The sequence below is a fragment of the Crocodylus porosus genome, unplaced genomic scaffold, assembly GCF_001723895.1.
Source record: "Crocodylus porosus isolate Cpor-Errol unplaced genomic scaffold, CroPor_comp1, whole genome shotgun sequence".
In the NCBI taxonomy this organism is placed as follows: Eukaryota; Metazoa; Chordata; order Crocodylia; family Crocodylidae; genus Crocodylus; species Crocodylus porosus.
The window spans coordinates 188,750,328-188,775,444 of record NW_017728906.1 but is presented as its reverse complement, the minus strand read 5'-3'; the positions used below and the strand labels follow the sequence as shown (position 1 = coordinate 188,775,444).

Here is a 25,117-nt window from a genome sequence, read left to right as displayed (position 1 = left end):
AGTACTGACAAATGCAAGATGCCATACCTTGGGAAAAGATAAGTGAAAAGCATGGTCGTCAGTCCAATCTTTTTTTTTTTTTTACTGACACACTACAAACATTTTACTGATGTATGTGTCTACTGATATATGTACCAATATATGTAACCCTTCTGCCAGACCCACAACAAGGGATTAACACTAACCATATGCTGTGGGCTATTAATCCCTCATCCACACCCAGGAGCCAGCCTTCCCCCTTTCCTACCTAAAACTAAACAGAATAGCAAAAACATCAACAGAACAACTCCTCCTGTTCCACTCCCAACCCTCCTATTTAGAGCAAGGTCTTCATCACAGTGTTTCAGTATTGTCTTTCTTCTCAGCTTCCCTCCCTCCCCAGCATCATCTCTCAGGGAGTTTTTGACTTCTTCCAGGGCCTCTAGGTAAACTGATACAGAGCTCCTAGGCAGGTAGGCTTTTATTTTCTAACCCACTGCAGCTGGGCTCTAGCCCCTAAGCCGTCCTTCTTGTTATAGTATAGTAAAACAGGTTGGTTTCCAGTAAAAAGTTCACAGATGATCAATTTTAAATAATCTTGGGTTGACAACCCTGACTGAATGCAAAAATGGTTTTATACCCTGATGTGCCCTGGGGTACTGTACTCATACCCACACTCAGATGCCCCTGACTGCAACCCACACCATGTTACCCTCCCCTCAGTTCCCTCATCCCACCCCTTGCTGACCCTGCTCCCACCCATCCCAAAACAGACCTCCAAACATGGAATAATGTCTGCCCGCCTACCACCCAGCAGTATTACAAGCAGATTGGATGCAGTAGTAGCACCAGCACATGGGGTTGGAGAAAGACATATGGGGAGTTATAAAGCCCTGATAAGAGCTCCTTTCAGGGTGCTTTACTTCCACTTGGATACCAGGTCATGCTTATGCTTCTATGCTCTGTCTATGCTTCAGCACTCCACCCAGCTTCTTTGCCATCATATAGCCTCAATCAAGCTCTAGTGGGTTTGTGTTTCTACAGACACCTCTTTTTAAAATGGATTTTATGGACAGGCCTATTTTTGCTGGTTAATACTGAGGTGTCCATAAAACTTACAGAGAGTTGGCCATCCTGGTGACAACTAATGGATGATAGAACTACAGAGAAGGATCTAGAAGTCTTGATGGATCACAGATTCAATACGAGTCTGAAGAGTGATGCAGCTGCATAAAAGATGAATGAAGTTTCAGACAAAAAAAAGCATTAGGTTCAAGACACAGTGCTAACTAATACTCTTTAGTCAGCACTGGTTTGGCCTCATCTAGAACATATTATGCTGTTTTGAGCTCTACATTTTTTAAAGGACGTGGAGAAGTTAGAGAGGGTCCAGTGGTAGGAGGCAAAACTGATAAAGGGCTTGGAAGGTCAGCCATATAGGAAAAGGTTAAAAGGAATAGGCATGTTCAGCTTGTGGAAAAGACATGATAGCAGTCTCCAAATATCTGAAGGGCTATCATAAAGAAGAGGGAGAACACCTTTTACTGATGCTGCAAAGAGAAGGACATGTACCAGTGACCTGAAGTTGCAGCGAAGTAGGTTTAGATTCCATATCAGGAAATTATATTCATAGTTATAATAGCGAGACAGTGGAATAGACTGTGTAGGGGAGTTGGAAAGTCTTCATCATTGGAGGTTTTCAAGAAGAGATCGGACAAGCATTCCTTTGGCATTATCTAAGAATCATGATGTCTAGAGTATTCTTCAGGGAGAAAATGAGAGGAGCTCTGTAGCTTCAAGCAAGTAGATATTGTAGAGAACCGTATTCAGCAGCAGGAGATTGAAGCAGAACTCCACAACTAGCTTAGTTATGAAAGAAGATTAAAGAAGCTGGAATATGTTTATGAAAGGGATACAGAAAGGGGCATTCTGGCCAACAAGAGATTTTGATACAAGGAGTTATGCTTGTTGTTCCCTGGTTCTAGAGCAAAATTGAGTGTGACCAGCTTTTCCCATGCTTCTCTGCTTTGTTAATTGCCACATGGAGCCAGGAACGAATTTTTTTTCCCACCTGTTGGTACAGGTATCAAAAGATTTTTTTTTTTTTTTGCCTTCCTCATGTGCATTGAGTGTTGCTTGAGGGATTTTGACTGGGTTATGCCAATTACTGTATTTGGGATTGGAGGGAATTTTACCCCATGCTCACTGGTATGTACTGCTATAGACTTTGGAAGTTTTTCCCTTCCTCTGTAGTTGGGAGGGGGGAGGGAGGGGAGCATGGCCCTCTTCCTTGGATTGCTTGATGGCATTTTAATAGCCTATCCAGCAAGTAACAGGACACTGACCACAGCTGTCCCCCTGCTTTACCTGTGTTAGGTTAGGGTGGTTTAGGAGTCTTTGGGCAATATGCCTTGTATTTTCATTTATAGCTTTAATAACTGGTTTGCTAAGGATTTTATTCAGATGGTTTGGACAGGGACAATCCTACCTCAAATGGAGGGTTGGACTAGATGACTTCCAGAAATCCCTCCCAGCCCTTTTATCTATGATTCTATGACTCCATGCCCCTAAGGAACTTCAGGCCTTTAACAATTTACAATTATAGCCCCAATCTGCTATGGCAATGATAAGTACTGGAAGATTGTTTGGAACTGTAAAAGCGTAAAACATTTTCTTTGTGCAAAACAAACAGGATATGGCAAAGCCAGTAAGGGTAGTCAAAGTGTGATCAGATGTATCTAGTTATTCAGGTCAGTTTTTAACTATTCTTTTCCCACCAAAATGAAGCCCAAGACTGAGTTTTCATGGTAGGTACAGCACTTTCTGTGGTCTGAAAGTATTGCCAATTCTTATAAGAAATTCTAATGACTTTGGCAACTGGCTGCATTAGATGTCCAGTAAAATTTCCCCAGCTGCGGTCACCCTTCATAATGCAGTTTTTCTTCCTGCATTTTACAAAGACCTGGTTAAAGAGCAGGCCCATAAATATCTCCTTTTAGCTATTAGAGTATGATTGATGGAATTTTATTCCACAAATATTTGAGGTCCTGTGATCCTGCATCATGTCTGATTAACAGATAGTGGTGTCTTTGATGAAAAAGGGCCAACACTTCCTCTATTTTTTATCCTATCTTTATGGAACAAGTTGTAACTGTTGGTTTTTAATGATCATGTGACTTATCCAACCATAATTCATAGAATCATAGAAAATTACAGTTGGAAGGAACCTCAAAAGGTCATCTAGACCAACCTCCTGCTCAGAGTAGGAGCATCCTCAACTTGATCATCCCAGGCAAGGCTTTGTCTAGCTGCGTCTTAAAACTCTCCAGGGATGCTGAGTCAGAAACTTCTCTGGGCAACCTGTGCCAGTGTTTTGTGATCCTCCTCATGAGAAAGTTCTTCCTAATATCCAACCTAAACATCCCTTCATGCAACTTGAGACAACTGCTCCTTGCCCTGTCATCTTCCACCACTGATAACAGTCCAGCTCCATGCTCTTTGGAACCATGATTCAGGCAGTTGAAAGTTGCTATCAAATCCCCCTCAGTCTGCTCTTCTCCAGACTAAATAAGCCCAGTTTCCTAAGCCTCTCCCCATAAATCATGTATCCCATCCTCCTAACCATTTTCATAGCCCTCCACTGGACTCTGTCCAATTTATCCACATTCTTTCTGTTGTGGGGCCCCAAAACTGGACACAGTACTCCAGATGTGGCCTCACCAGTGCAGAACAGAGGGAAACAGTCACTTTCCTTAGTTTGCTGGCAATGCTTCTACTAATGCAGCCCAGGATGCCATTTGCCTTCTTTGCAACAAGGGCACACTGTTGACTTATATTCAGCTTATTGTCCGCTGTACCCCCCAGGTCCTATTCTGCAGAGCTGCTACTTAGCCAGTTGGTCCCCAACCTGCACTGGTACATGGGACTGTTCTTTTTCTTGAATCTCATGAGATTTCTTTTGTTCCAATCCTCCAATTCATCAAGGTCTCTGAATCCCATCCCTACACTACAGTATACTTACCCTGCTCCAGCCCCCAGCCCCCACCCCTCTCCCCACTTTATGTCATCTGAAAACTTTCTGAGGATACACATCATCCCATCTGCAAGTTTGTTGATAAAGATATTGAACAAAATGAGCCCCAGAACCAACCCATGGGGCACTCCACTGGGTACTAGCTGGGACATCAAGCCATTGACTACTGAGCCTAATACTTCAGCCAGTTTTCCATCCACCTTATAGTCCATTCATCCAACCTGCAATTCCTTAGTTTGATTGTAAGAACGTTGTGGGAGACCATATCAGAAGTCTTGCTGAATTCAAAGTGTATCATGTCCACCACTCTTCCTGCATCCACAGACTCAGTCATCTCATCATGGAGGCAGTCAGGTTTGTCAGGCTTGACTTGCCCTTGGTGAATTCATGCTGACTGTTCCTAATCACCTTCGTCACCTGCACGGGCTTAGAAATGGATTCCTTGAGGACCTGCTTCATGATTTTTCCAGGGACTGAGGTGAGGCTAATTGGTCTGTAGTTCTCTAGATCCTCTTTCTTCCCTTTCTTAAAGTTAGGCACCATATTTGCCCTTTTCCTAGCATCTGGGACTTCTGCCAATTGACAAAAGTGTTTGAATACTATGAACAGCAGCTCTGCAGTAAGATTGGCCAACTTCCCCAGCACCCTTGGGGGCATTGTGTCCTGTTCCACAGACTTGTACACTCTCAGCTTTTCTAAGTAGTCCCTAACCTGTTCTTTCACCACTGAGGGCTGCTCACCTCCTCCCCAAATTGTGCTGCTAGGTACAGTACTCTGGGAGCTGACCTTGCCCAAAAAAACTGATGTGTAAAAGGCATTGAGTACTTCATCCTTTTCTACATCACCTGTCACTAGTTTGCTTCCCCTATTTAGTTAAGGACCCACACTTTCCCTGATCTTCCTCTTGTTGCTGACATACTTCTAGAATCCCCCCATATCCCTTCCTAGCTGCAACTCCAGTTACACTTTGGCCTCCCTGATTTCATCCCTGCAGGTCCAATATACTCCCCCCTAGTCATTTGTGCAAGTTTCCACTTCTTGTAAGCTTCCCTTTTTTGTGTTTTAGCTCACTGAAGAGTTCCCTGATAAGCCAAGCTGGTCTTCTGCCATACTTGCTAGTCTTCCTGTGCATCTGGATGGTTCATTCCTGCACCCTCCGTAAGGTTTCTTTAAAATACAACCACATCATAGTTCTTCCCTTAAAACAATATCTCCATTTCTTTGTGTTTATTACCTAGGCTCCTGGAATTAGGATATAAAGATTTTATAATGTACTCATTACATTCCCCTTTTTGCTAGGGCATATAGTGACTACCTTCAAGTGGTGCCTCCCATAAATAGCTGTAAAGCAAAACAAAAAGTCACTACCAACGTAATCAGACTTTCCATTATATACTTGACATTTTTGAGCATGTTTGCTTAGCTGAGCATTGTACTAGGCTGTGCGAAATCTTGCCTGGTATTTTGTTTTCAAGCTGTTTTGATGCATTTCAAGCTCAAAACAGCAAAATCAAAATGAAACAAAAGCCCTCAAAGCAGCTTCAAAATGAAACAAAGGCACTCAAAACATTTCGAAAGCTTCAAAACGTTTCCAGTTTTGAAACCAGGCTTACTTGGCTTCAGTGCCTGTCCCAGCCAGCAGCACCGGCCTCCTGATATCTGGCAGGCAGTTCAGGGGCCTGCCCGCACCCCCGGCAGGGCTGCAGGGCTGCAGGGGATGTGCTGGACTGCTCCTGCGGGTGCGGGCCCCCAATCTCTCTCCCGGATGACAGGAGGCTGGTGCTGCCACCTGGGAGCCCACACCAAATGCCAGGAAGATTGGTGCTGCAGCTGGCTCCAGCCAGCCACACCAGCCTCCTGTGATCTGGCAGGCAGGTCGGGGGCCTGCACCCCCAAGAGCAGTCTGGCACAGCCCCGCAACCCTCCCAGGGTGTGCACATGCCCCCGATCCGCCTGCTGGATGACAGGAGGCTGGTGTTGCTGGTTGGGGCCAGCAGCAGCACTGATCTTCCCAGCATGGGCTGCGCCCAGCTGGCAGCACCAGCCTCCTGTCATCCAGCAGGCAGATAGGGGGCTTGCCCACACCCCTGGGAGGGCTGTAGGGACTGTGCCAGACTGCCCTGGGGGGTGCAGGCCCCAGATCCGCCTGCCAGATCACAGGAGGCTGATGCTGCTGGCTGAGGCCAGCAGCAGCACTGATCTTCTAGGTACTGGCTGTGGAACAGCCCATGGGCAAAACATCAAAATAGCATCGAAACAGCAAAACAGTTTCAACAAAACTAAATGTAATGGTGCTTTCAAAATGAAATGAAACTCGAAACGAAACACCGTTCCGTCAAAACATTGAAATGGAAGTCAAAGCGGTACAGTGTTGTTTCACACAGCCCTAATTTGTACCATGATTGTCCCATTATCACACTCTTCTTGCTGATTGGTTTAAAGGCCTCCTCGCTATTCTATCATGTCTGTCCCTTGGGAGATTGGTTTTGTATTGAGAGAGCGGCCAACAGACCCCTAAAAAGTCCTCTTTATAAAAGCAGGTATACTAAGGTACCACAAAACCAAGACCAGCAACTGTAACACTTTCTTAACCTTCATCACTTTCTTTACCTTCAGTATCTTCTGGATTCTCTCATCTTTTGCTTCAGACATAGGACAGGTTTCAAATGATTTCTGAGATAAATGAAATCATATTTATTTTTCATCTTTGCTCTGAGGGGGCAGAAAACAGGACAGCTTTCTTTATTTCAAAAGACAAACCCAGGGTGCATCCTGAATAGCTGGAGAAGTTCTTTAGAGCTCCCCTGAGAAATTATATGCATGGGGGACTTCTGTATCAGAAGCTGCAGAAGTAGTTCATCCTTGTAGTGTCTTACACACAAGAATGGGAGGAAAATCCTGCCCCAATGAAATCAGTGTCCAACTCACAATGGCTTTAAGAGAGCAGGATTTAATCCTGGGCCTTGTGGCTATGTCAACCAAGCAGAAAAGAATTAGTTTGAAATAAAAAAACTTATTTTTTCTATTTCCCACATGTTTGCTGACATAACCAGGCTAGATGTCAATCTTTCCTTCAGAGAGAGGAATTTTAATACTGATGAAACAAGCTTCTTTGTTTGGCATTTGGATAAAAGCTGAAAGCAAATTCAGGGTCATATTTATATATTTATTTTGCTGTGGACTAATTAGTGAGTTTCTACAGAGAAAGTTAAATTTGATTCTTCATTAAGATGATAATTTGGAAGGGAGAAATGAGAAAATGCATCTAATATTTCTGAGTCTTTAGTCAGATTGATCCTTTGAGTATTTGTTAGACCGTTATGGAAGGTTAATAAGGTTTTGCTAATGGTAAATAATTTCTTCTCTACCATATGTGATAGAGAGGTTTAAATTAATAGAGATGAGTGAAGCTATTAAAATTACTTGCATTTTGCATTGCATACTGTCCTTGTTTTGATCTAAGAATGAAGACACGTGTGATCCCCCCTCATACGCTGAACTGAAGGAAGCAAGTTGAAGTGAGGAAGGCCCCAACTATTCTACCAACACATGCTTTTGCCCATGTAACCTGGTGGTTCCTTATCCCAGATACCACAGAAATCTTTTAAAAATTGTATAGCAGTCAGCAGAGTTGCAGGTGGTGGCCTCTGAATACAAGGAGCACTCATTCTCCAACATGTTACTGCTCCACCATAGGCACATAGGAAATAGAGTCGTAGACTCACAGAGAAGTAAGGCTAGAAAGGACCTTTAGGGGTTATCTAGTCCAACCCCCTGCCTGAGGCATGATCATCCCTATCCAAACCGTCCTATACAAATTCATAATCTAAACTCTTTGGAAAACTACTGTCAACCCTGACATAACTTAAGGCATAACACTATAACCTGTCACAAGCAGGGGGACCACGGCAACCAATGTCTTTTTTGTAAAATATTGCTAATAAATGCTCAAGAGGTCTGTGATAAAGGGCTATGTCCCCCACTACAAAGAAAAGCAAAAACATCCAGAGCCCATACCTATCTGACTATGGGGTTAAAAACCTTCCTGACACTAAATATGCTGATCAGTTTGACCTTGAGAAAAGAGCAAGACCCTCTACCCAGGATCCTCCAGCTTTAAGTCTTAGCAGGAACACTGGCAGGAACCCCAGTCAAAATCCCCAGCCTTGGCCACAGCCAACACAATGCCTCTTATGAAGGCTTAAAAAGACCCAGACACATATAGCAAAAAGGGATGGGAGGCAACCAGCAGAGGCCAGAAGCCTGGGAAATACCCACAGTAGAACATAAGTGTAACTATACCTAGATCATCCCTGGCCAGTGGCAGTCCAACCCCCTCTTGAGCATCCCTAGTGATGGAGAGTCCACAACTTCCACAGACAATCTAATCCGCTGCCTCACTGCTCTAACGCTGAATGTTTTTTCCTGATATCCAGTCTAAACCTACTTTGCTGCAACTTCAGTCCATTCATGCACATCCTATTCTCTGCAGCAAGAGAGAAAAGGTACTTTCCTTCTTTCTATGGCGGCTTTTCAGGTATTTGAAGACTGTTATGATGTTCCCTCTTAAGTACCTTTTCTGCAGCCTCTGAAGCATAGACCTAGACATGTGTGTGTATCAGTATTTGTGTGTTGTTGCAGCACACACGTATGCAGCACACACACACAATACACATATGTGTATTGTGTATATATATACTTCCTTTTCTCCTAGATCTACTAAAACACAGGAGCAGCAGAGATTGCTGCAAGAGTATAGCTATGAAGCTGTGCACCTGGGACCCAGCTTATGGAGAAAGTCACTTCTTAAATTTGCTTTTCTCATATGTATTGTAGCATTCTCTTACCTAATAACTGGTATGGCATGGAGCTTTAGGGAACATATGAAAGGAAATGCACAGATGAAGAGTAAAATGTCATGTGTGCTCAGATACAGCCTGAAATAAGCACGTACATGTTCACAATTTATTATATCCACAGTTAGCATGCAGTTTATTAAAGCTTTGGGTATGCCAAGGCTTCACACAATTTCAGTCAATTATTACACCCCAAAGGTCAAATTATACATTTCAGTTTCAGAGGTTACCAACTGTCTTGAAATGTTTATACACATTGCAACTGATTTTAGTTTTCATTTTGGAAATGTTATATTTTTGGCTGCAAAACTTCATTGCTGCTGTGAGGTGCTGAGGTTTTCTATGGGCTAAATGCAACTTACATGCTTTATGCTGTAGCATTAGATTTTCTTAAGCACAAAGGAAAGGAAAAAAGCAGCAGGGAAAAGACATGAGTTTTAGTATTATCTCTATGCACATGCAGAGAAAAAAGAACAGCTCAATAAGGACCGTGACACAACCAGAAATAAGGGGTTTGCAGTTACTAGACATGCTCAGTATGTCTCCCTGAAACTGCATAGGAAGTTTGCACTGAGAGGAAACCACCTGCTGAATCACACCTAGTCCTTCTGTGAACTAAACTAATTAGAACCAGAGGAGGGATAATGAGGGAGAAAGGGAGGTTATAAATATAGGAGTTAAAGGCAGCCCAGTGGATTTAGCACCTGATTGATGTTAAGATTGAGGCATGACAACTGTGAGGGCTGAGTCCCAATTTCTGTATAACTATGGACACAGACAACTTATTCTAGCATTACTACCAAGGGCCCCCTCCATTATGGTAATAGTTAGTCCCCTACTGTGTCCCATATGGACTTGGAGCAGTAATCACCACTAGAAGCTATGGTATATTGCACTTCGGGCACAAGCACCCTTCTTCGGGCATAGGGAGAAGCATGTTTGTCCCCAAAAGCTTTCAAAGAATTTTTCCAACTACTTAGTTGGTCTAATAAAAGAGATCACATTTATCAGAAGAACTTTGTTTACCTATGTCCTTAGACCAACATGGCTACAACCTACACCTTTAGTATAGGACACTTATATTTGAGCTATTAGCTCACTGGTTTAACATTCTGTCTCAGAGAGAGAACAGGGTAGATCTCAGTGAAGGCAGATCTCAGTTGTATGTTCTTGCCTGATTCAGGTGAGCTTGTGGGGACAAGAAAATGTCCTACACAGATCCAGAAAATGGACAATCTGCTTAATCAGGTCTCCAGACCTGTGTCACTACAGAATCAGGCTAATGGACAGTAGTATAAGTAGTAATTGATACTATCCAGGTAGTAAGTGATGGAAGTCAATCATTATGGTGCCCTGTGACCAGTGGAGTACCCCAAGGCTCTGTCCTTGGACCCATATTGTTCAACATTTTCATTAATGATGTGGACATTGGAGTCAAGAGCAGACTAGCCAAGTTCGCCGATGACACCAAACTTTAGGGCAAAGCATCCACACCAGAAGACAGGCGGGTGATCCAGGCTGACCTGGATAAGCTCAGCAAATGGGCGGATGAGAACATGATGGTGTTTAACACTGAAAAATACAAGGTTCTCCACCTTGGGAAGAAAAACCTGCAGCATCCTTGTAGGTTTAGCAGTGCTACAGTGGCTAGCACTATGGAAGAAAGAGAATTGGGGGTCATCATTGACCACAAGATGAACGTGAGCCTCCAATGCGATGCTGCGGCTAGTAAAGTGACCAAAACACTGGCTTGCATCCATAGATACTTTTCAAGCAAATCCTGGGATGTCATTCTCCCCTTGTACTCAGCTTTGGTGAGGCTGCAGCTGGAGTACTGCGTCCAGTTTTGGGCTCCACAATTCAAAAAGGATGTGGAGAAGCTTGAGAGAGTCCAGAGAAGAGCCACACACATGATCAGAGGTCAGGAAAACAGACCTTACGACGACAGGCTGAGAGCCATGGGGCTCTTTATCCTGGAAAAGAGTAGGCTCTAGGGTGACCTGATGGCCACCCATAAGTTTATCGGGGTGACCACCAGTATCTGGGGGAACATTTGTTCACCAGAGCACCCCAAGGGATGACGAGGTCAAACGGTCATAAACTACTGCAAGACCATTTCAGGCTGGATATAAGGAAGAATTTCTTTACTGTCCAAACCCCCAAGGTCTGGAAGAGTCTGCCAGCGGAGGTAGTTCAATCACCTACATTGAACACCTTCAAGAGTAAATTGGATGCTTTTCTTGCCGGGATCCTATGAACCCAGCTGACTTCCTACCCTTCGGGCAGGGGGCTGGACTTGATCTTCCAAGGTCCCTTCCAGCCCTAATGTCTATGTAATCGATGAAATCTATGAAGAACATATTGTAGAACTATTGTAGCATTCTGGGATTTGTTTCTGCCTATGTAGGGTAGGGATTTATTTCAATGATGGCATTACCCAGATTTTAATGGAGGCATCCATCTGTTGACCTGACCTGTTGTCTCAGGTGGTCTGTGGCTTGCCCTAAATTCAGAATCCGAGATGTCACAGAGGGATTACCGAAACTTATCTGGCCCTCTGACTACTACCCCATGCTGCTCATCCATGTGGGCACCAATGATACTGCCAAGGGAGACACTGAGCAGATCAAAAGGGACTACAGAGCTCTGGGTGGAAGGATGAAGGGGGCAGGGGCTCAAGCAGTATTCTCCTCGATCCTTCCAGTCAAAGGGCCCAGGCAGGAGCAGATGCATACCACAAATCAATGCATAGCTGCATAGATGGTGTCGCCAGCATAGCTTTGGCTTCTTCAACCATGGGATGTTGCTTCAAAAATAAGGATATCTAGGAAGAGATGGGATCCACTTGACAAAGAGAGAGAGCATCTTCACAGACAGGCTTACTAACCTAGTGAGGATGACTTTAAACTAGATTTGCCAGGGGATGGAGACCAAAGCCCTGAGGTAAGCAGGGAAGTAGAAGACCTGGACAGAATCCAGTGGAGGGCAAATGGTTCGGTGGCTAGGGGATGGGGCACATGGCTTTTGAGGAGAGGCTGAGGGATCTGGTTTTATTTAGTCTGCAAAAAAGAAGACTGAAGAGGGATTTAGTATTAGCCTTCAACTACCTGCAGGGGGTTCCAGAAAGGATGTAGCTAAAGTGTTCTCAGTGGTGAGAGATGACAGAAGAAGGAGCAATGGTCTCAAGTTGCAGCAAGGGAAGTTTAGGTTAGATATTAGGAAGAATTTTCTCATGAGAAGGGTAGTAAAACACTGGAACAGGTTAGCCAAAGAGGTGGTGGAAGCTCCATCCCTGAACATTTAAGACCTGGCTAAACCTGACTAGACAGAGCCTTGGCTGAGATGATCTAATTGGGGACAGTCCTGTTTTGAACAGACAGTTGGACTAAATGACTTCTGAGGAGATTAGATGACCTTCCAACCCTAAGTTTCTATGATTCTAAGTGGTTGAATACAGATAACAGCAATGAAGTGCGGAAATTAAATTAAGGAAAACCAGTAGATTTACTGCCGAAGAGACTTTGTGTATATGTTACCTATAGTATTCCAAATACTGCTGTATATCTGAATTTATACATTTTATACGGTTTCTGTGTGCATTAAATATTTGTCTTGCAATAAAATTGTATTGCATTCTCACCTTGAAAATCTATAGGACCCCATTAGTACTTACTCATCCAGGTATTATATGCAATATGCCTGAAGTTGAATGCTGAAATCTTCCTGAAAACTGCCAAAAGCCAGAATGCAGGCCTGTTTCAGTAAAGGGTTAAGCTGAGGTGTAGTAAATATGGAGTGCAACCCTGTAACATTTATCCTTAGTAGGTCTGAATTGGTCTGACAGAGACTGAACAGACTTATGGTTACCTTTGATGTACAATAGGTCATCAGCTACCCTAACCTACTCCCCAGATAGCACAAAAAACAGCCCTTACAGCCTTTGTCTCTGTTACACTCTTATTGCTCTAACTGCATCCACTCCTTTTCTTCCTGTTTTTGGATTATCATAACAATTCTGTGGCACCAGTGACTCTCAATATATCACTCACTTTTTATTCAAACTTCTTTAATCCTAGAGGACTCCTGCAATATTTAGCCTGGCTCTGAAGGCAGTAAGTGATACCTTGTACCTCCTCAGATGACAACCAGACGTGGGATTCTTTTCTGCCTAGGTAGGTGGATTTATTTCAATGACAGCATTACCCAGGTTTTAATACAATTCTGCCAGCCTTGAATTTTAGAGCATGGGCCATCACTCCAGTCATGATTGATGTGTCTGCAGGTGCACTCTATCAGGTCATCAGTTGCTCTTGCAGGTTATTAGGTATGCAGCTCTTGAGGCAAAACTTGATCACTTATAACTGTCAGACTCACTTCTCAGCTAAGAGTTGTGGCCCTTTCATATATTCAAACTGGTACACTTAAGCTTCGTCTCCTCAGTATTATTCCAGAAGGCCTATAGGTATTTGTTTAAGGCTAAAAAGATTGCTTCTGGTAATATATGATCTGCTTCTTAGCAAAGACCCCTGCTGAGTAGCAGTGATATTGGTAGCTGAATAAGATCTTCACCAGAGGCTTAATTTCTTGTCACACTTAATTTTAAGATTACATTCTAATTAACCAGATATCCAATAGTATACCTAATAGTGTATACTGTTAAAATAATGGGCTCCTTAGACGTGGCTTAATAATACTGTATTTACTTGAATTTAAGACAACCCTGAATTTCAGACGATCCCCCTGATAATTAAATTCTATACATGAAAAAATTATATATTTTTTTCAATTTTCCATGTATAGAAGCAAATTATTGGATGGTCATCTTTAATTTACCTCCGTCATTGCTGCAGGGGGGGAGGCAGGTAGTCTAGGGAGATCAAGAAGCTTGCCCCCTGCTTCTGCATGCTCCCTGCCACCTCTGCCCTCTGCCTCCCTGCCAAAGATTCAGCCTCCACCCCTCCCTCTCTGCCTCTGCACCCCCCCAATCTTTCCCTTCCCTTTGCTCCATGCCAGCAGACTCCATCCCAATTCTAGTTTGTGGCACTGAGTCAAGCTGGGCACCACTGCTATAGGGCTGAGCCGGGGCTGTGCTCAGTGCCGCAGGCTGCAGTGTGGATGAAGCCTGCTGGCACAGAGCAAAGGTAAGGTGGGAAGGAGAGGGATGGGTGGGACATCAAAGGCTACGTGGAGGGGAAGGATGAGAGGGAAGAGGATTTCATAGAGTTCATAAACTTTAGGGCTGGAAGAGACCTCAAAGATCATCAAGTCCAGGCCCCTGCCCCAGGGCCAGGAAGTCAGCTAGGATCAAAGGCTCCCAGCAACATAAGCATCCAAATGTTTCATGAATGAGTACCGAGTGGTGCCTGCACCACTTCTGGAGGGAGTCTATTCCAGCTCCTGGGGGCTCAGACAGTAAAGAATTTTTTTTCTTATGTCCAGCCTAAAACAGCCTTGGAGGAGTTTATGACCATTGATCCTTGTTTTTCCTTGGGGTGCTCTGGTGAACAGATGTTCTCCCAAGTCCTGATGTACACCCCTCATGTACTTATAGGCAGCCACTAGGTCCCCCCTGAGCCTGCGCTTTTCCAGGCTGAAGAGTCCCATGGCTCTCAGCCTCTCTTCATAAGGCCTATTCTTGTTCCCTCTGATCATGTGTGTGGCTCTCCTCTGGACTTCCTCAAGCTTCTTCCTGAACTGTGGAGCCCAGCATTGGATGCAGTACTCCAGCTGTGGCCTCACCAAGGCTGAGTACAGTGGGAGGATGACATCCTGAGATTTACTTGAGAAACATCTATGGATGCAAGCCAGAGTTTTGTTTGCTTTACCAGCTGTGACATCGCATTGGTGTCTCATGTTCATCTTGTGGTCAATCATGACCCCCAAGTCTCTTTCAGCAGTGGTGCTAGCAAGCGTAGCACTGCTGAGCCTATAAGTATGCTGTGGGTTTTCTTCCCTGAGGTGGAGTTCCTTACATTTATCGGTATTGAACGTCATCAGATTTGTATCCGCCCATTTACCAAGTTTATCCAAGTCAGCCTGGATCACTAGCCTGTCCTCAGCTGTGGACGCTATGCCCCAAAGTTTAGTGTCATCAGCAAACTTAGCCAATGCGCTTCTGATACCAATGTCCACATCATTGCTAAAGATGTTAAAGAGAATCGGTCCAAGGACAGAGCCTTGGGGGACACCACTGGTCATGGAGCACCATAATGATTTGCTATTATCGACCACTACTCTCTGGGTCTGACCTCAGAGCCAATTTCCCAGCCATCGGACTGTGGTGTAGCCAAGGCCACAGCTGACCAAATTTTCCATGAGGAGTTCATGGGACACCAGATCAAAGGCTTTTTTGAAGTTCAGGTATGTGACATCAATCTCTTCTCCCTTGTCCAGATGATATGTCACCCGGCCATAGAAGGAGATGAGATTGGTCAAACAAGACCTACGCATGACAAACCCATGCTGGGTTTCCCTCAGCCAGTTGCCCTCAGCCAGTTTATCTAGAAGGGTTGCCATGATAATTTTCTCCAGAATCTTACCGGGGATTGAGGTCAAGCTGATTAGCCTGTAATTGCTGGGATCTACTTTCCTCCCTTTCTTGAAGATGGGTACCACACTGGCTTTCTTCCAGTCTTCAGGTACTTCACCTGATCGCCATGTGTTTTCAAATATTTTTACCAATGGTTGGCTATGACACCTGCCAGCTCCTTGAGTACTCTAGGGTATAATCTGTCAGGACCAACTGACTTGAAGGTGTCCAGTCGGTCAAGGTGATCCTTTACTAGGTCAACACCAAGGCTGGGTATAAATATGCCCTCACCCTGACCATCCCACATCTTGCTAGACATGCACGGGGAGAGATGACAAGGTGAAGAGGCAACACCTGCAGCTGTGGCTCTGACCCCAGGCAGGATCTGGAGCCTGGGCCACAGCAGCCCCTGCCCTTGTACTTGATTCTAAACTGAGAGACTTTTGCCCTCACATTAAATGGGGGCCTTTTCTTAGAAACAAGTAAATATAATAGTTTGGAACTCTTGCTGGTCAAAAATAGTCAGAATTTACTAGTCTAGTCTTCTGTTCCATTGATTCAAGTTACCTCATCTCCATTTAAACCAAAAGCCAGGGTCCATTAGTCATCTCTGGCTGGCATAAATATTATTCCAAATGTACCTATATTTTCTTTCTTGTGGCTCAGACTGCTTTCTTTTCTGCTGCCCAAGGCACTGCTGAGTAGTAGCTTACTCTGCAAGTGACCCCACTGTTTTAAATAAGTTATTCAGCATACATAGAGGGCACAGATACTGAACAATAAGGAGTAGTAGGCAGGCAACAAAGCCAGCACTAACTTACAATCCATGACTGTGGTACCCTCAGGCTTACTGTGCTTGTCTGCACAAATGAGAAACAGCATAGCCAAGTCCGGACAGCACATTAGGGGTGCTAATTAGCACTGCTGACTGCTAAAGCCAGTTTAGCTGGCCCCCAAGCTAACTAGCTCACCTGAAGGGCTGAGAAGGTGCATCAAGCAGATTTAGGAGGCAGCCCATTTGGGAAAGTGGTGTTCTTCTGCTGTAAAGGATAATTCTACCAAAGTCTGGTCCTGTTTGGAGGACCTCAGACAGTCCTTACCCACTCTTTAACAGACTCTCCTGTCTCCTATTTATACTTACTGAATGTTCCTTTTACTTATTATGCCTCTGATGGTGCTGTCATCTCTGCAGTTCTCAGCTGAGGTGTTGTGCTGCTATTGCTGACCCTGAGCCTCTGTTTCTGGGAGTTACTATTTAGGGCTGGACTGGGAAGTGGCTGCTTTAGGAGGGGATACCCAGCTCTAGCATGGCCTAAAGGGATATCCCAGTGGCATACTTAGGGGGAGCAAGAGAGGCACAAACCCTAGGTACCAACTTAAAGGTGGTGCCCCCAGGACCCTTCTACCTGCTGGTTTGTGCCCTGGACCTGTCTTTATACCAAAGCCAGTGGACACTCACATGCCCCCTATGAGACCCCTCTGCCTGCTCCTGCTGCTTGCTAAGCACTGCTGTTCCCTGCAGAAATTTGAGGCTGTAGTAGAGGGTCATAAGAGTAGCCTTTGTATAACCTGGGAACTCCCAAGGGTGTGCCCATCCTCAGTTGGAAGGGATAGATGAGGCAGGCAACAGTGCTGTGAGAGGGACACCAGTGAGTTGAGGGCAGGTCCCTCTTTCCTCTATAGAGTCAACTCCATGCCAATGTTCTTAACTATTTACAATGTACAGAATTATAATATACCTATATTTCTTATTCAATATATAGAGATAAACATTCTACTAGGTAACAAGAGAAAACTTTCCAAAAATATTCTTAGCAATATCTTTTAACACCAAAGGTATACAGATAAATATTTACAATATGATAAGCCAAAAACCCATTATACCAAATTAACCCAATTCCACAACATTTTGTACAACATATTCATATTTATGATAACAATTATACAACACATGAAATGCAGTTTTACATGATATAAGGTGGTTTACCCCTAGATCCCAGCTAGCAAGGGGTGGGAAGGGAGGGAAAATTACCTGAGACTTCCCTTCTGGGGGGGCGAGGGAGACTGCTTTATTTCAGAAATGCCTCCCCTGTGGGACCCAATTCCACCAGCAACTTACGGCTTTCTCTGAGGAGCTGTCAACAGGGACTCAGAGCCCTTTGCTCAATCAGAGGCCACACCAGTGTTGTCTGCTTTGGGCATCAAGGGTTCTTCCAGCTCTCGGGTGGCGGGGGGAAACCTAGTCACTGCTGGCTGAGTTTACCTAGCCTTATGCCTAGGCCTCCCCTTTCACGGGCCCTGCTCTAGGCTCCAGGGCTCTTTTAGTTCTTTGGTCGGGCCACACTGCAGGACTCCAGTTATCTTGCTTATGCTGGGGCTAACCCGAGCAGCCTTGAGCTGCTGCCAGGGCAGGTTCTCCATGTGCTGGTCTGCACACCATGTGGGGCCCACTGTGCACACTGGGCTTTTATCTACACCAGAGGCCCCACCCTTGAAGTCTGCCAGACCTGCAAAGCTCAGTCTTCAATCAGGTCCTTGTGTTCCTCATCCCTGCCCCCTCCCCAACTGAGCAGGGGCAAGGTAAGCCACTCCTAGCTGTTACCTGATTGGTAGAAATGTCCACCAATCCAAAGTGTTCTTCTCCAAGCCGGGCTTACCAGGCAAAAGAGGTGAGCCCACCATACTTGTCATAGGTCAGGGAGCACTGGGCTGGCCACTAGCTGAGGCAGCACCATGGCCCCTCTTCCCTTGCTTTCCCAGCTCTGCGGCTCAGCAATGCTATTTCCCCATCTCTCAAGATTCCCATGGAAACCCTGAAGTCAAAGGTGTGAGATCTGGGGCAGGTCAGGTGAAGGAGATGCCTCTTGCCCGCTGTACTTGCTTATCCTCTTCGTGGCTTGGTCAACTGCTGACAAAATGGATTGGTTTGTTATCTAATATGTATTATTTTTGATGCACTTTATTTTTGATGCACTTTAAGAAATAAATTCATTTTTGAAATGGGGTGCTGCTAAACTCAGAAAAGTTATGATGGGGAGCCCTGAGTCTAGAGAAGTTGAGAACCACTGTCCTATCTTCATCTCTCTCCCCTAACGTGATTCTTTTTTCCATTGTACGCTCTCTTTTCTGTCCATCCTTTGCATTCTTCCCCAAACCCATTATCTAGCAGTATGTTGGTATCTTATAAATTATATTTAACCTTGTAAGACTGATCCAATCTTTTTGTCATCTCAGATTCTTTTTTTAATGGTCAAAAGTAGACGATTAAAACTTTAAAAGCACAGAAACTTCTAAAAACTTTAAAAACAGGTTTAGAGAGCTGATGATCAAGCACCACTGGGGTTAAAAGGCTTTTAGAAAAAGAATATTAATTTTATTCTGAATATTCAGACTGAGGAAAGAGCTGCTCCACCACCAGCAGTTCAGGATTGAAATTAGTTTCTTTGACCTCTTCAGATGAAGAGACTTGTTTTTTAAATATATTTCTGCTCCCCTACTCAAAAGACATGGAAGAGGATGGAGCAGGTTGGTCCAATTTGGAGATCAGTGAGTAGTGAGAGTTATCTCTGTGAGTCATTGTGACCTCTTGTACAACTTCTACAGCTCTTAATTTTGACTGTGCAATTTGCTTTTGAGCATAATCATGTCAAAGCAACATGTGAGCAGCAGAGAGGCAACAGAGGTTATATCATGGGACTAGAAAACAAGAAATCTGTATGCTAGTCCTGATTCTGCTACTGCTTCAGTGTTTGAACTGCGGGGAAGTCACATCACCTCCCTGTGCCTTTGGGTTTTTTGTTTCCATCTGTAAAATGAGAATAATAATAGTATTTACCTTTGCAAAGCACCTTGAGATCATGGCATGAACACTTACGTATATTCCTACTATTCTGTTCCTCTTCTATATTTAAATTGCTTCTTTAATAGTACCTGACCCATTTGCAAGCTTAGACAGGAGCCTAAAATGGGCAAGTCTTCATTTGAAAACTCAGAGGCAGAACACAATATTTTAAGTGAGGCATACTATGTGAGATTTGAGCCACACATTTTCTAGAAAGTGGGAGCATCTACATTTTAGCATGCTGGTTACAAACTGTTCTCAGCCAAGAAAGAGCAAACCCATGTAATGATTATGTAGGATGAAGAGTGGAAGAAAGACTGTTAAAATAAAGCACAAGCATTCCTCAGGAGGGCAGGGGTGGAAGTTAGAAAAGCTATTGCACCTAAGACCTCTCCAATAAAGAGTTTGATTGCTACTGTGACATGAACATGTTTCATAATTGGGTCAGGAGTGACTGAATTGCACCTGGGGAAGTCTGCTGTCATGCAGGCTATGAGGGCATGCACACATTTCCTTGCTTGGCACGTCTATGGCCAGGGACAAATGGAACCCGTGGTCCAGGAATGGTCAGGCATGGTCCCAGTATCATCCATACCAGTGCTAATTGCCCAAATGAAAACATAGGACATCGTTAAGGTGGAAACAGCAAAAGTCCCTTTAAGAATGTGCACTGCTTTTCAGTCACAGTTCAAATGGTTTGCTTCTCACTGGCACTTGAACTCTGTCCAACATACTCAAGTGTAAATTAATTGTTTCAGAAATGCAGCATTATGGTACGTTGGGGGAAAAAAGGGATCTGAATTTACACCAGACCCTGAACAAGGACAATCAGAGGAAAACAGTGTTACCCTTAAAACGTGCATACGTGCACACTCACTGCTTCACTGTGAAATTTATACCCAGAGCCATCCCTGGGCAGCCTCCTGCCTGAGGGCAGATTAAAGCAACAGGACACATATCCTCAAACATGGTCCCTGGATCTTTTGTTATGCATAGCAGTTTTATACCAGCATCAGTCTATTGATATGGGAGAAGGAGAAAGAGACATAGACTGCAAAGGTTTCCTAAGGATCTGACACACAAAAAAGCTAAGCAGGGGAAAGCTCTGTCATGATACTCATTTCACAAGCCTACCATGAGAAATAGGCAAATAACCGAAACAGCACATTTAATGTCAGCCTGTGGGTGCAAGCAATTAAAAAGCAACCAGAACCACAGACCGCCCCCCCCCCCCCACAATGCCCCAAGACCCTGTGATAATCTCCTGAATTTCTGAAGCATAGAAGCCAACAGGATTAAGGATCCTCGTGCTCCTCGGTGTGATCATGTGATGACCTGCTGATCCCAGCAAAAGGCAACATTTCCCAATTAAGTTCTCACTTCTTTTGGCTGTAGGATACTCCAGGTGCCACTGAACTTCTCCACATCCCTGAGCGATTTTCCCATTTCTTAGCTTTTGGAACAATATTCTCTTGAGTAGCAGTAACTCAGTTTCAGGGAATAAAAGACTGAAATAATTTCTCAGGCTTGATGGAGGACTCTAGTGCCCTGTAAACAGCACAGCTGGAGTCTGTGTAAGTCTCTGTAGACAAAGAAATAGGAGCATGGGTGGTTTGGGGCCGTAGTCAATGGATGTTGATTACAGCATCATAGTGTCACAGAACCTTTTCTAGCTGAGGCGATGAATAGTTGTGGGTATGTGCCCTGAGGTTAGAGGTCACAATCCTATATGAAATGTACATTGTGCAATCTACCAGTGGAGGAGAGTAAGATTTCATACATTTCATACATTTCATAGACATTTAGGCTGGAAGGGACCCCGGAGGATCATTGAGTCCAGCCCCCTGCCCCAGGGGCAGGAAGTCAGCAGGGATCATAGGATCCCAGCAAGATAAGCATCCAAATGTGTCTTGAAGTCATTCAAAGTGGGTGCTTGAACCACCTCCAGTGGTAGTCTGTTCCAAACCCTGGGGGCTCGGACAGTGAAGAAATCCTTGCTTATGTCCAGGCTGAATCTTTCACAGTGGAGTTTGTTACCATTTGATCTTGTCATCCCTTGGAGGGCTCTGGTGATACAGGCTTGCTCTGACATAAACTCTCATAGCTCCTTTGATGTTAATAGAACAATGATAGTTTGCATCAGGGGACAACTTACCTCCAAAAGTTTAATGTCAGGCAAGGGATGCCATGAAGTTACTTTGCTGTGGGCTATCTACAGACAAGAAGCAGTTTCACCACTCCAACACAATGATATCAAAAAGCACACCCTTAACTTTTTTTCTGGGCCCTACATTCACACTTTATTTGACCTTAGTTGACACAGGTTTTAATCTGGAACGGGCTGCCAAGAGAGGTGGTACTATCACCTAACTTGGAGGTCCTCAAGAGGAGGCTAGATAGGCACCTGGCTGGGGTCATCTGCTCTTGGTCCTTTTCCTGCCTGGGGCAGGGGGTCGGACATGGCGATCCGTCAGGGTCCCTTCCTACTCTATAATCTATGAATCTATGAGAAAAAAACATCAACCAGGTTCCTCTTCCCCTCCCCCCGCACTCTCCCCTTTTCTAGATTAGCTCTGATTATTTAAGTCAACACATTTTATTTGGTCTGATTTCTTAAATGCATAAATAAATAAGGATTTAGAATTGTCACTGGTGTTTCTGTGCCCAAGTTTTACTTCCTCTACAATTGCCAGAGGAAAGCAATCATGTGCTAAGCAGAAGATGAAAGCTTATAATAAGTCTCTGTATTTTGAGGCTGCAGGGGGAGGACGGGAAAAGTCACTTGGATGTAACCCAGAACATGTGATAATCAGATTAACAGGGTACTCTGTGTGTGTTTCTATGTCTGGAGTAGGAAAGGTGAAAGATATTGAAGACTTGCATAGTAAAAAAGTCAGGAGTGAAACTTTCCCACTGGAGGGAAACAATTTCTTTCATTCTCTGGGCTGCAGAAGGGGAGAGAGCTCTTCATGCACTGAACCGTAGCACTGAAAGTCGCCTGCTGCTGTGTTAGGATGTCTCTCTTTGCCATGACTTTCCTGCTGGGAATCCTGCAGCCTTCCTCTGCACAGTTCCCTCGAGTCTGTGCTACTTCAGAAAGTTTGCTGAAGAAGGAGTGTTGCCCGCTATGGGATGGAGATGGGTCTCTCTGTGGGGAGTTGTCCAACCGAGGGTCCTGCCAAGACATCCTTCTCTCCCATGCTCCTCTAGGACCACAGTTCCCCTTTTCAGGGGTGGACGACAGGGAGGACTGGCCTTCTGTGTTTTACAATAGGACATGCCAGTGCAATGCCAATTTCATGGGATTCAACTGTGGAGAATGCAAGTTTGGTTTCTCGGGGCCCAGCTGTAATGAGAGGAGACTGCGAGTGAGAAGAAACATCTTCCAGATAACTGCCAGGGAGAAAAATAAGTTTCTTGCCTACCTCAACTTGGCTAAGCGCACTCCCAGCCGGGACTATGTCATTGCCACTGGCACTTATGCTCAGATGAACAATGGCTCAAACCCTATGTTCAGCAATATCAACGTATACGACCTCTTTGTATGGATGCATTATTATGTCTCTCGTGACACCTTGCTAGGTGGGTCGAGCATATGGAGGGATATTGATTTTGCCCATGAAGCTCCAGGTTTTCTGCCTTGGCATCGACTGTTCTTACTGATGTGGGAAAATGAGATTCAGAAATTAACGGGTGATGAAAACTTCACCATCCCCTACTGGGACTGGCGAGATGCCGAGGGCTGCGATATCTGCACTGATGAATACATGGGAGGCAGGCACCCCACCAACCCTAATTTACTGAGCCCAGCATCTTTTTTCTCCTCCTGGCAGGTAGGGACTGGCAGGTGGGGGAGTGGTGGGGAGAGGGAGAGTTGCTCTGTGCAGAGGTATGCCATGTATACTGGTTTTTGGTGAGTGGGAAATCTAGTTTCCCCAAGTGTCTCATTCTCTTCCTAAATCACCTTCAGTGTGACTCAAGGCAAGGTGTGCAAACAGCTTTGTGGTAATGCTGAATATATACATCTAGCTGAGAGAAAACAGGGCATTTGTATGCAACTTGCCAGCATGCAGCCATTCCACAGAAGTGTTTGTATCTGAGGAATGGAAGCCAAAGTATGCAGTTGTCCTGAATTTACTCTGCAAGCTACAAATTGGAAGGCTTTCTCCTCCCCTTTTTGTCCAAATTTTAAAACCATCCAATTAAGCTTATCTACTTTAATGCAAAAGTCTTCAGTGCACCCAGAAGGACTGGCTGTGTTGTTTCATAGTTTCATAGTTAGTAGGATCAGAAGAGACATGAGCAGATCATCAAGTCCGATCCCCTGCCATGGCAGGAAAGAGTACTGGGGTAAAACAACCCCAGCAAGGTGATTGTCAAACCTTACCTTAAAGACCCCCAGGGTAGGAGCCAGCACCACTTCTCTTGGAAGTTGGTTCCAGGTCCTAGCCGCCCTGACCGTGAAGTAGCGCCTTCTGATGTCTAATCTGAATTTACCCTCTGCCAGCTTGTGACCGTTATTTCTTGTCACTCCTGGCGGTGCTCGGGGGAACAGTGACTTCCCCAGTGCCTGCTGGTCCCCCCTGACTAGCTTGTAACAGGCCACTAGATCCCCCTCAGCCTCCTCTTGTGGAGGAGCCTGTCCTCATAGGGTCTGCCCTGCTGTCCCCAATCATGCAAGTGGCCTCCTCTGTACCCTCTCCATGTTGTCCACATCCCTTTTGAAGTGCGGTGCCCAAATCACTTGTTAACATCAGTGGGTTTTTTTGAAGGACAAATAACAGCGAATCTCCCTGATAAATTGAGCTAAGAATTTAGTATTCTGAATATTTCTGACTTTTCAAGCAAAGTTTAATTTAATCTGTAAAGCAAGTAACCTCCCCCCATCTTTGCCTAGCTCAAGTATTGTTTTCGTACTGGGCTCAGATGGAGCACTATGGGAGTTCACAACTTTAAAGGCTTAATTGTGACTCGATTATAAACTATTAATGCCTACACAGGGGAGAAAAAAGTTGATAACAGAGGTTCTTCAATCTAGCAAATAAAGTTAGAACAAGAGCCAATATTTGAAAATTTAAACTAGGAAATACAGACTAGTTAAAGTGCACATTTTTATTGGGAATTTTTATTGGGGAAAAAGGCAGGGCACCTTAGAGACTAACTCATTCAGGGAGGCATGAGCTTTTGTATTTCATCAGCAGGTTGTCACCAATGAAATCTTATGCCTCTGAACAAGGTTGTCTCTTGAAGTGCCAGTCTGGCCTGCCTTCTGCCTGATTTCTGACTAACACAGCTAACTACTTCTCTCTACCCATTTTTATCAGTGATAGAGAAACAGAGATAGGGCTGTGGCAAATCACTGGAAATGTTGTAATTGGGGTGGGTGCTTTTCTAAAATAAATGCTCTAGTTTAAGCAAAGCTATTAAGTGCACTTGAAGCAGGATTGAATGCAAGGAAGTCCCATGGTCAGTGTTAAGGAGGAAGTTAGAGTAGACAATTACTATGTCCTTATGGTCTATAAAAAGTTGGGGTGAACAGTCTTTGTTTCACTGACCTCCAAAGAGATGCATTGATTTATGCCACCTGAGGACTGGCCAGTTTTCATGATTTAAGCAGACTGGGAGAGACTCAATGACATGCTTCAGCAGCTTGTCGTTGTTGTGGTGTCACAAGGCAAAGACTGACTTAACTAGCTGCTGAATGCAAATGCAGGTTTCCTTAGTATTGTCTGGAACTGCACAAAGTACCCAGATAGTAGCATCTGGCTCTTTATTTGGAGCTTATGGCACCTTTCATTGGCTGCAGGGTAAAACCAGAGTAGCTCTGATGATTTAGGTGAAAGTCCAGCTGCACACCATTTCAGTGCAAAATTGGTCCC

General features: G+C 44.5%; 1 protein-coding gene across 1 annotated transcript in view; it reads left to right on the top strand.

The window, feature by feature from the left end:
- Nucleotides 1–22,153: 22,153 nt before the first annotated feature.
- TYR (tyrosinase) overlaps nt 22,154–25,117 on the top strand; it is an 85,411-nt gene continuing 82,447 nt past the window's right edge. The window contains exon 1 of the mRNA XM_019530365.1: nt 22,154–23,071. Coding sequence (XP_019385910.1) covers nt 22,253–23,071 — 819 coding nt within the window. The 5' untranslated portion in view covers nt 22,154–22,252. The remainder of the gene's footprint in view (nt 23,072–25,117) is intronic.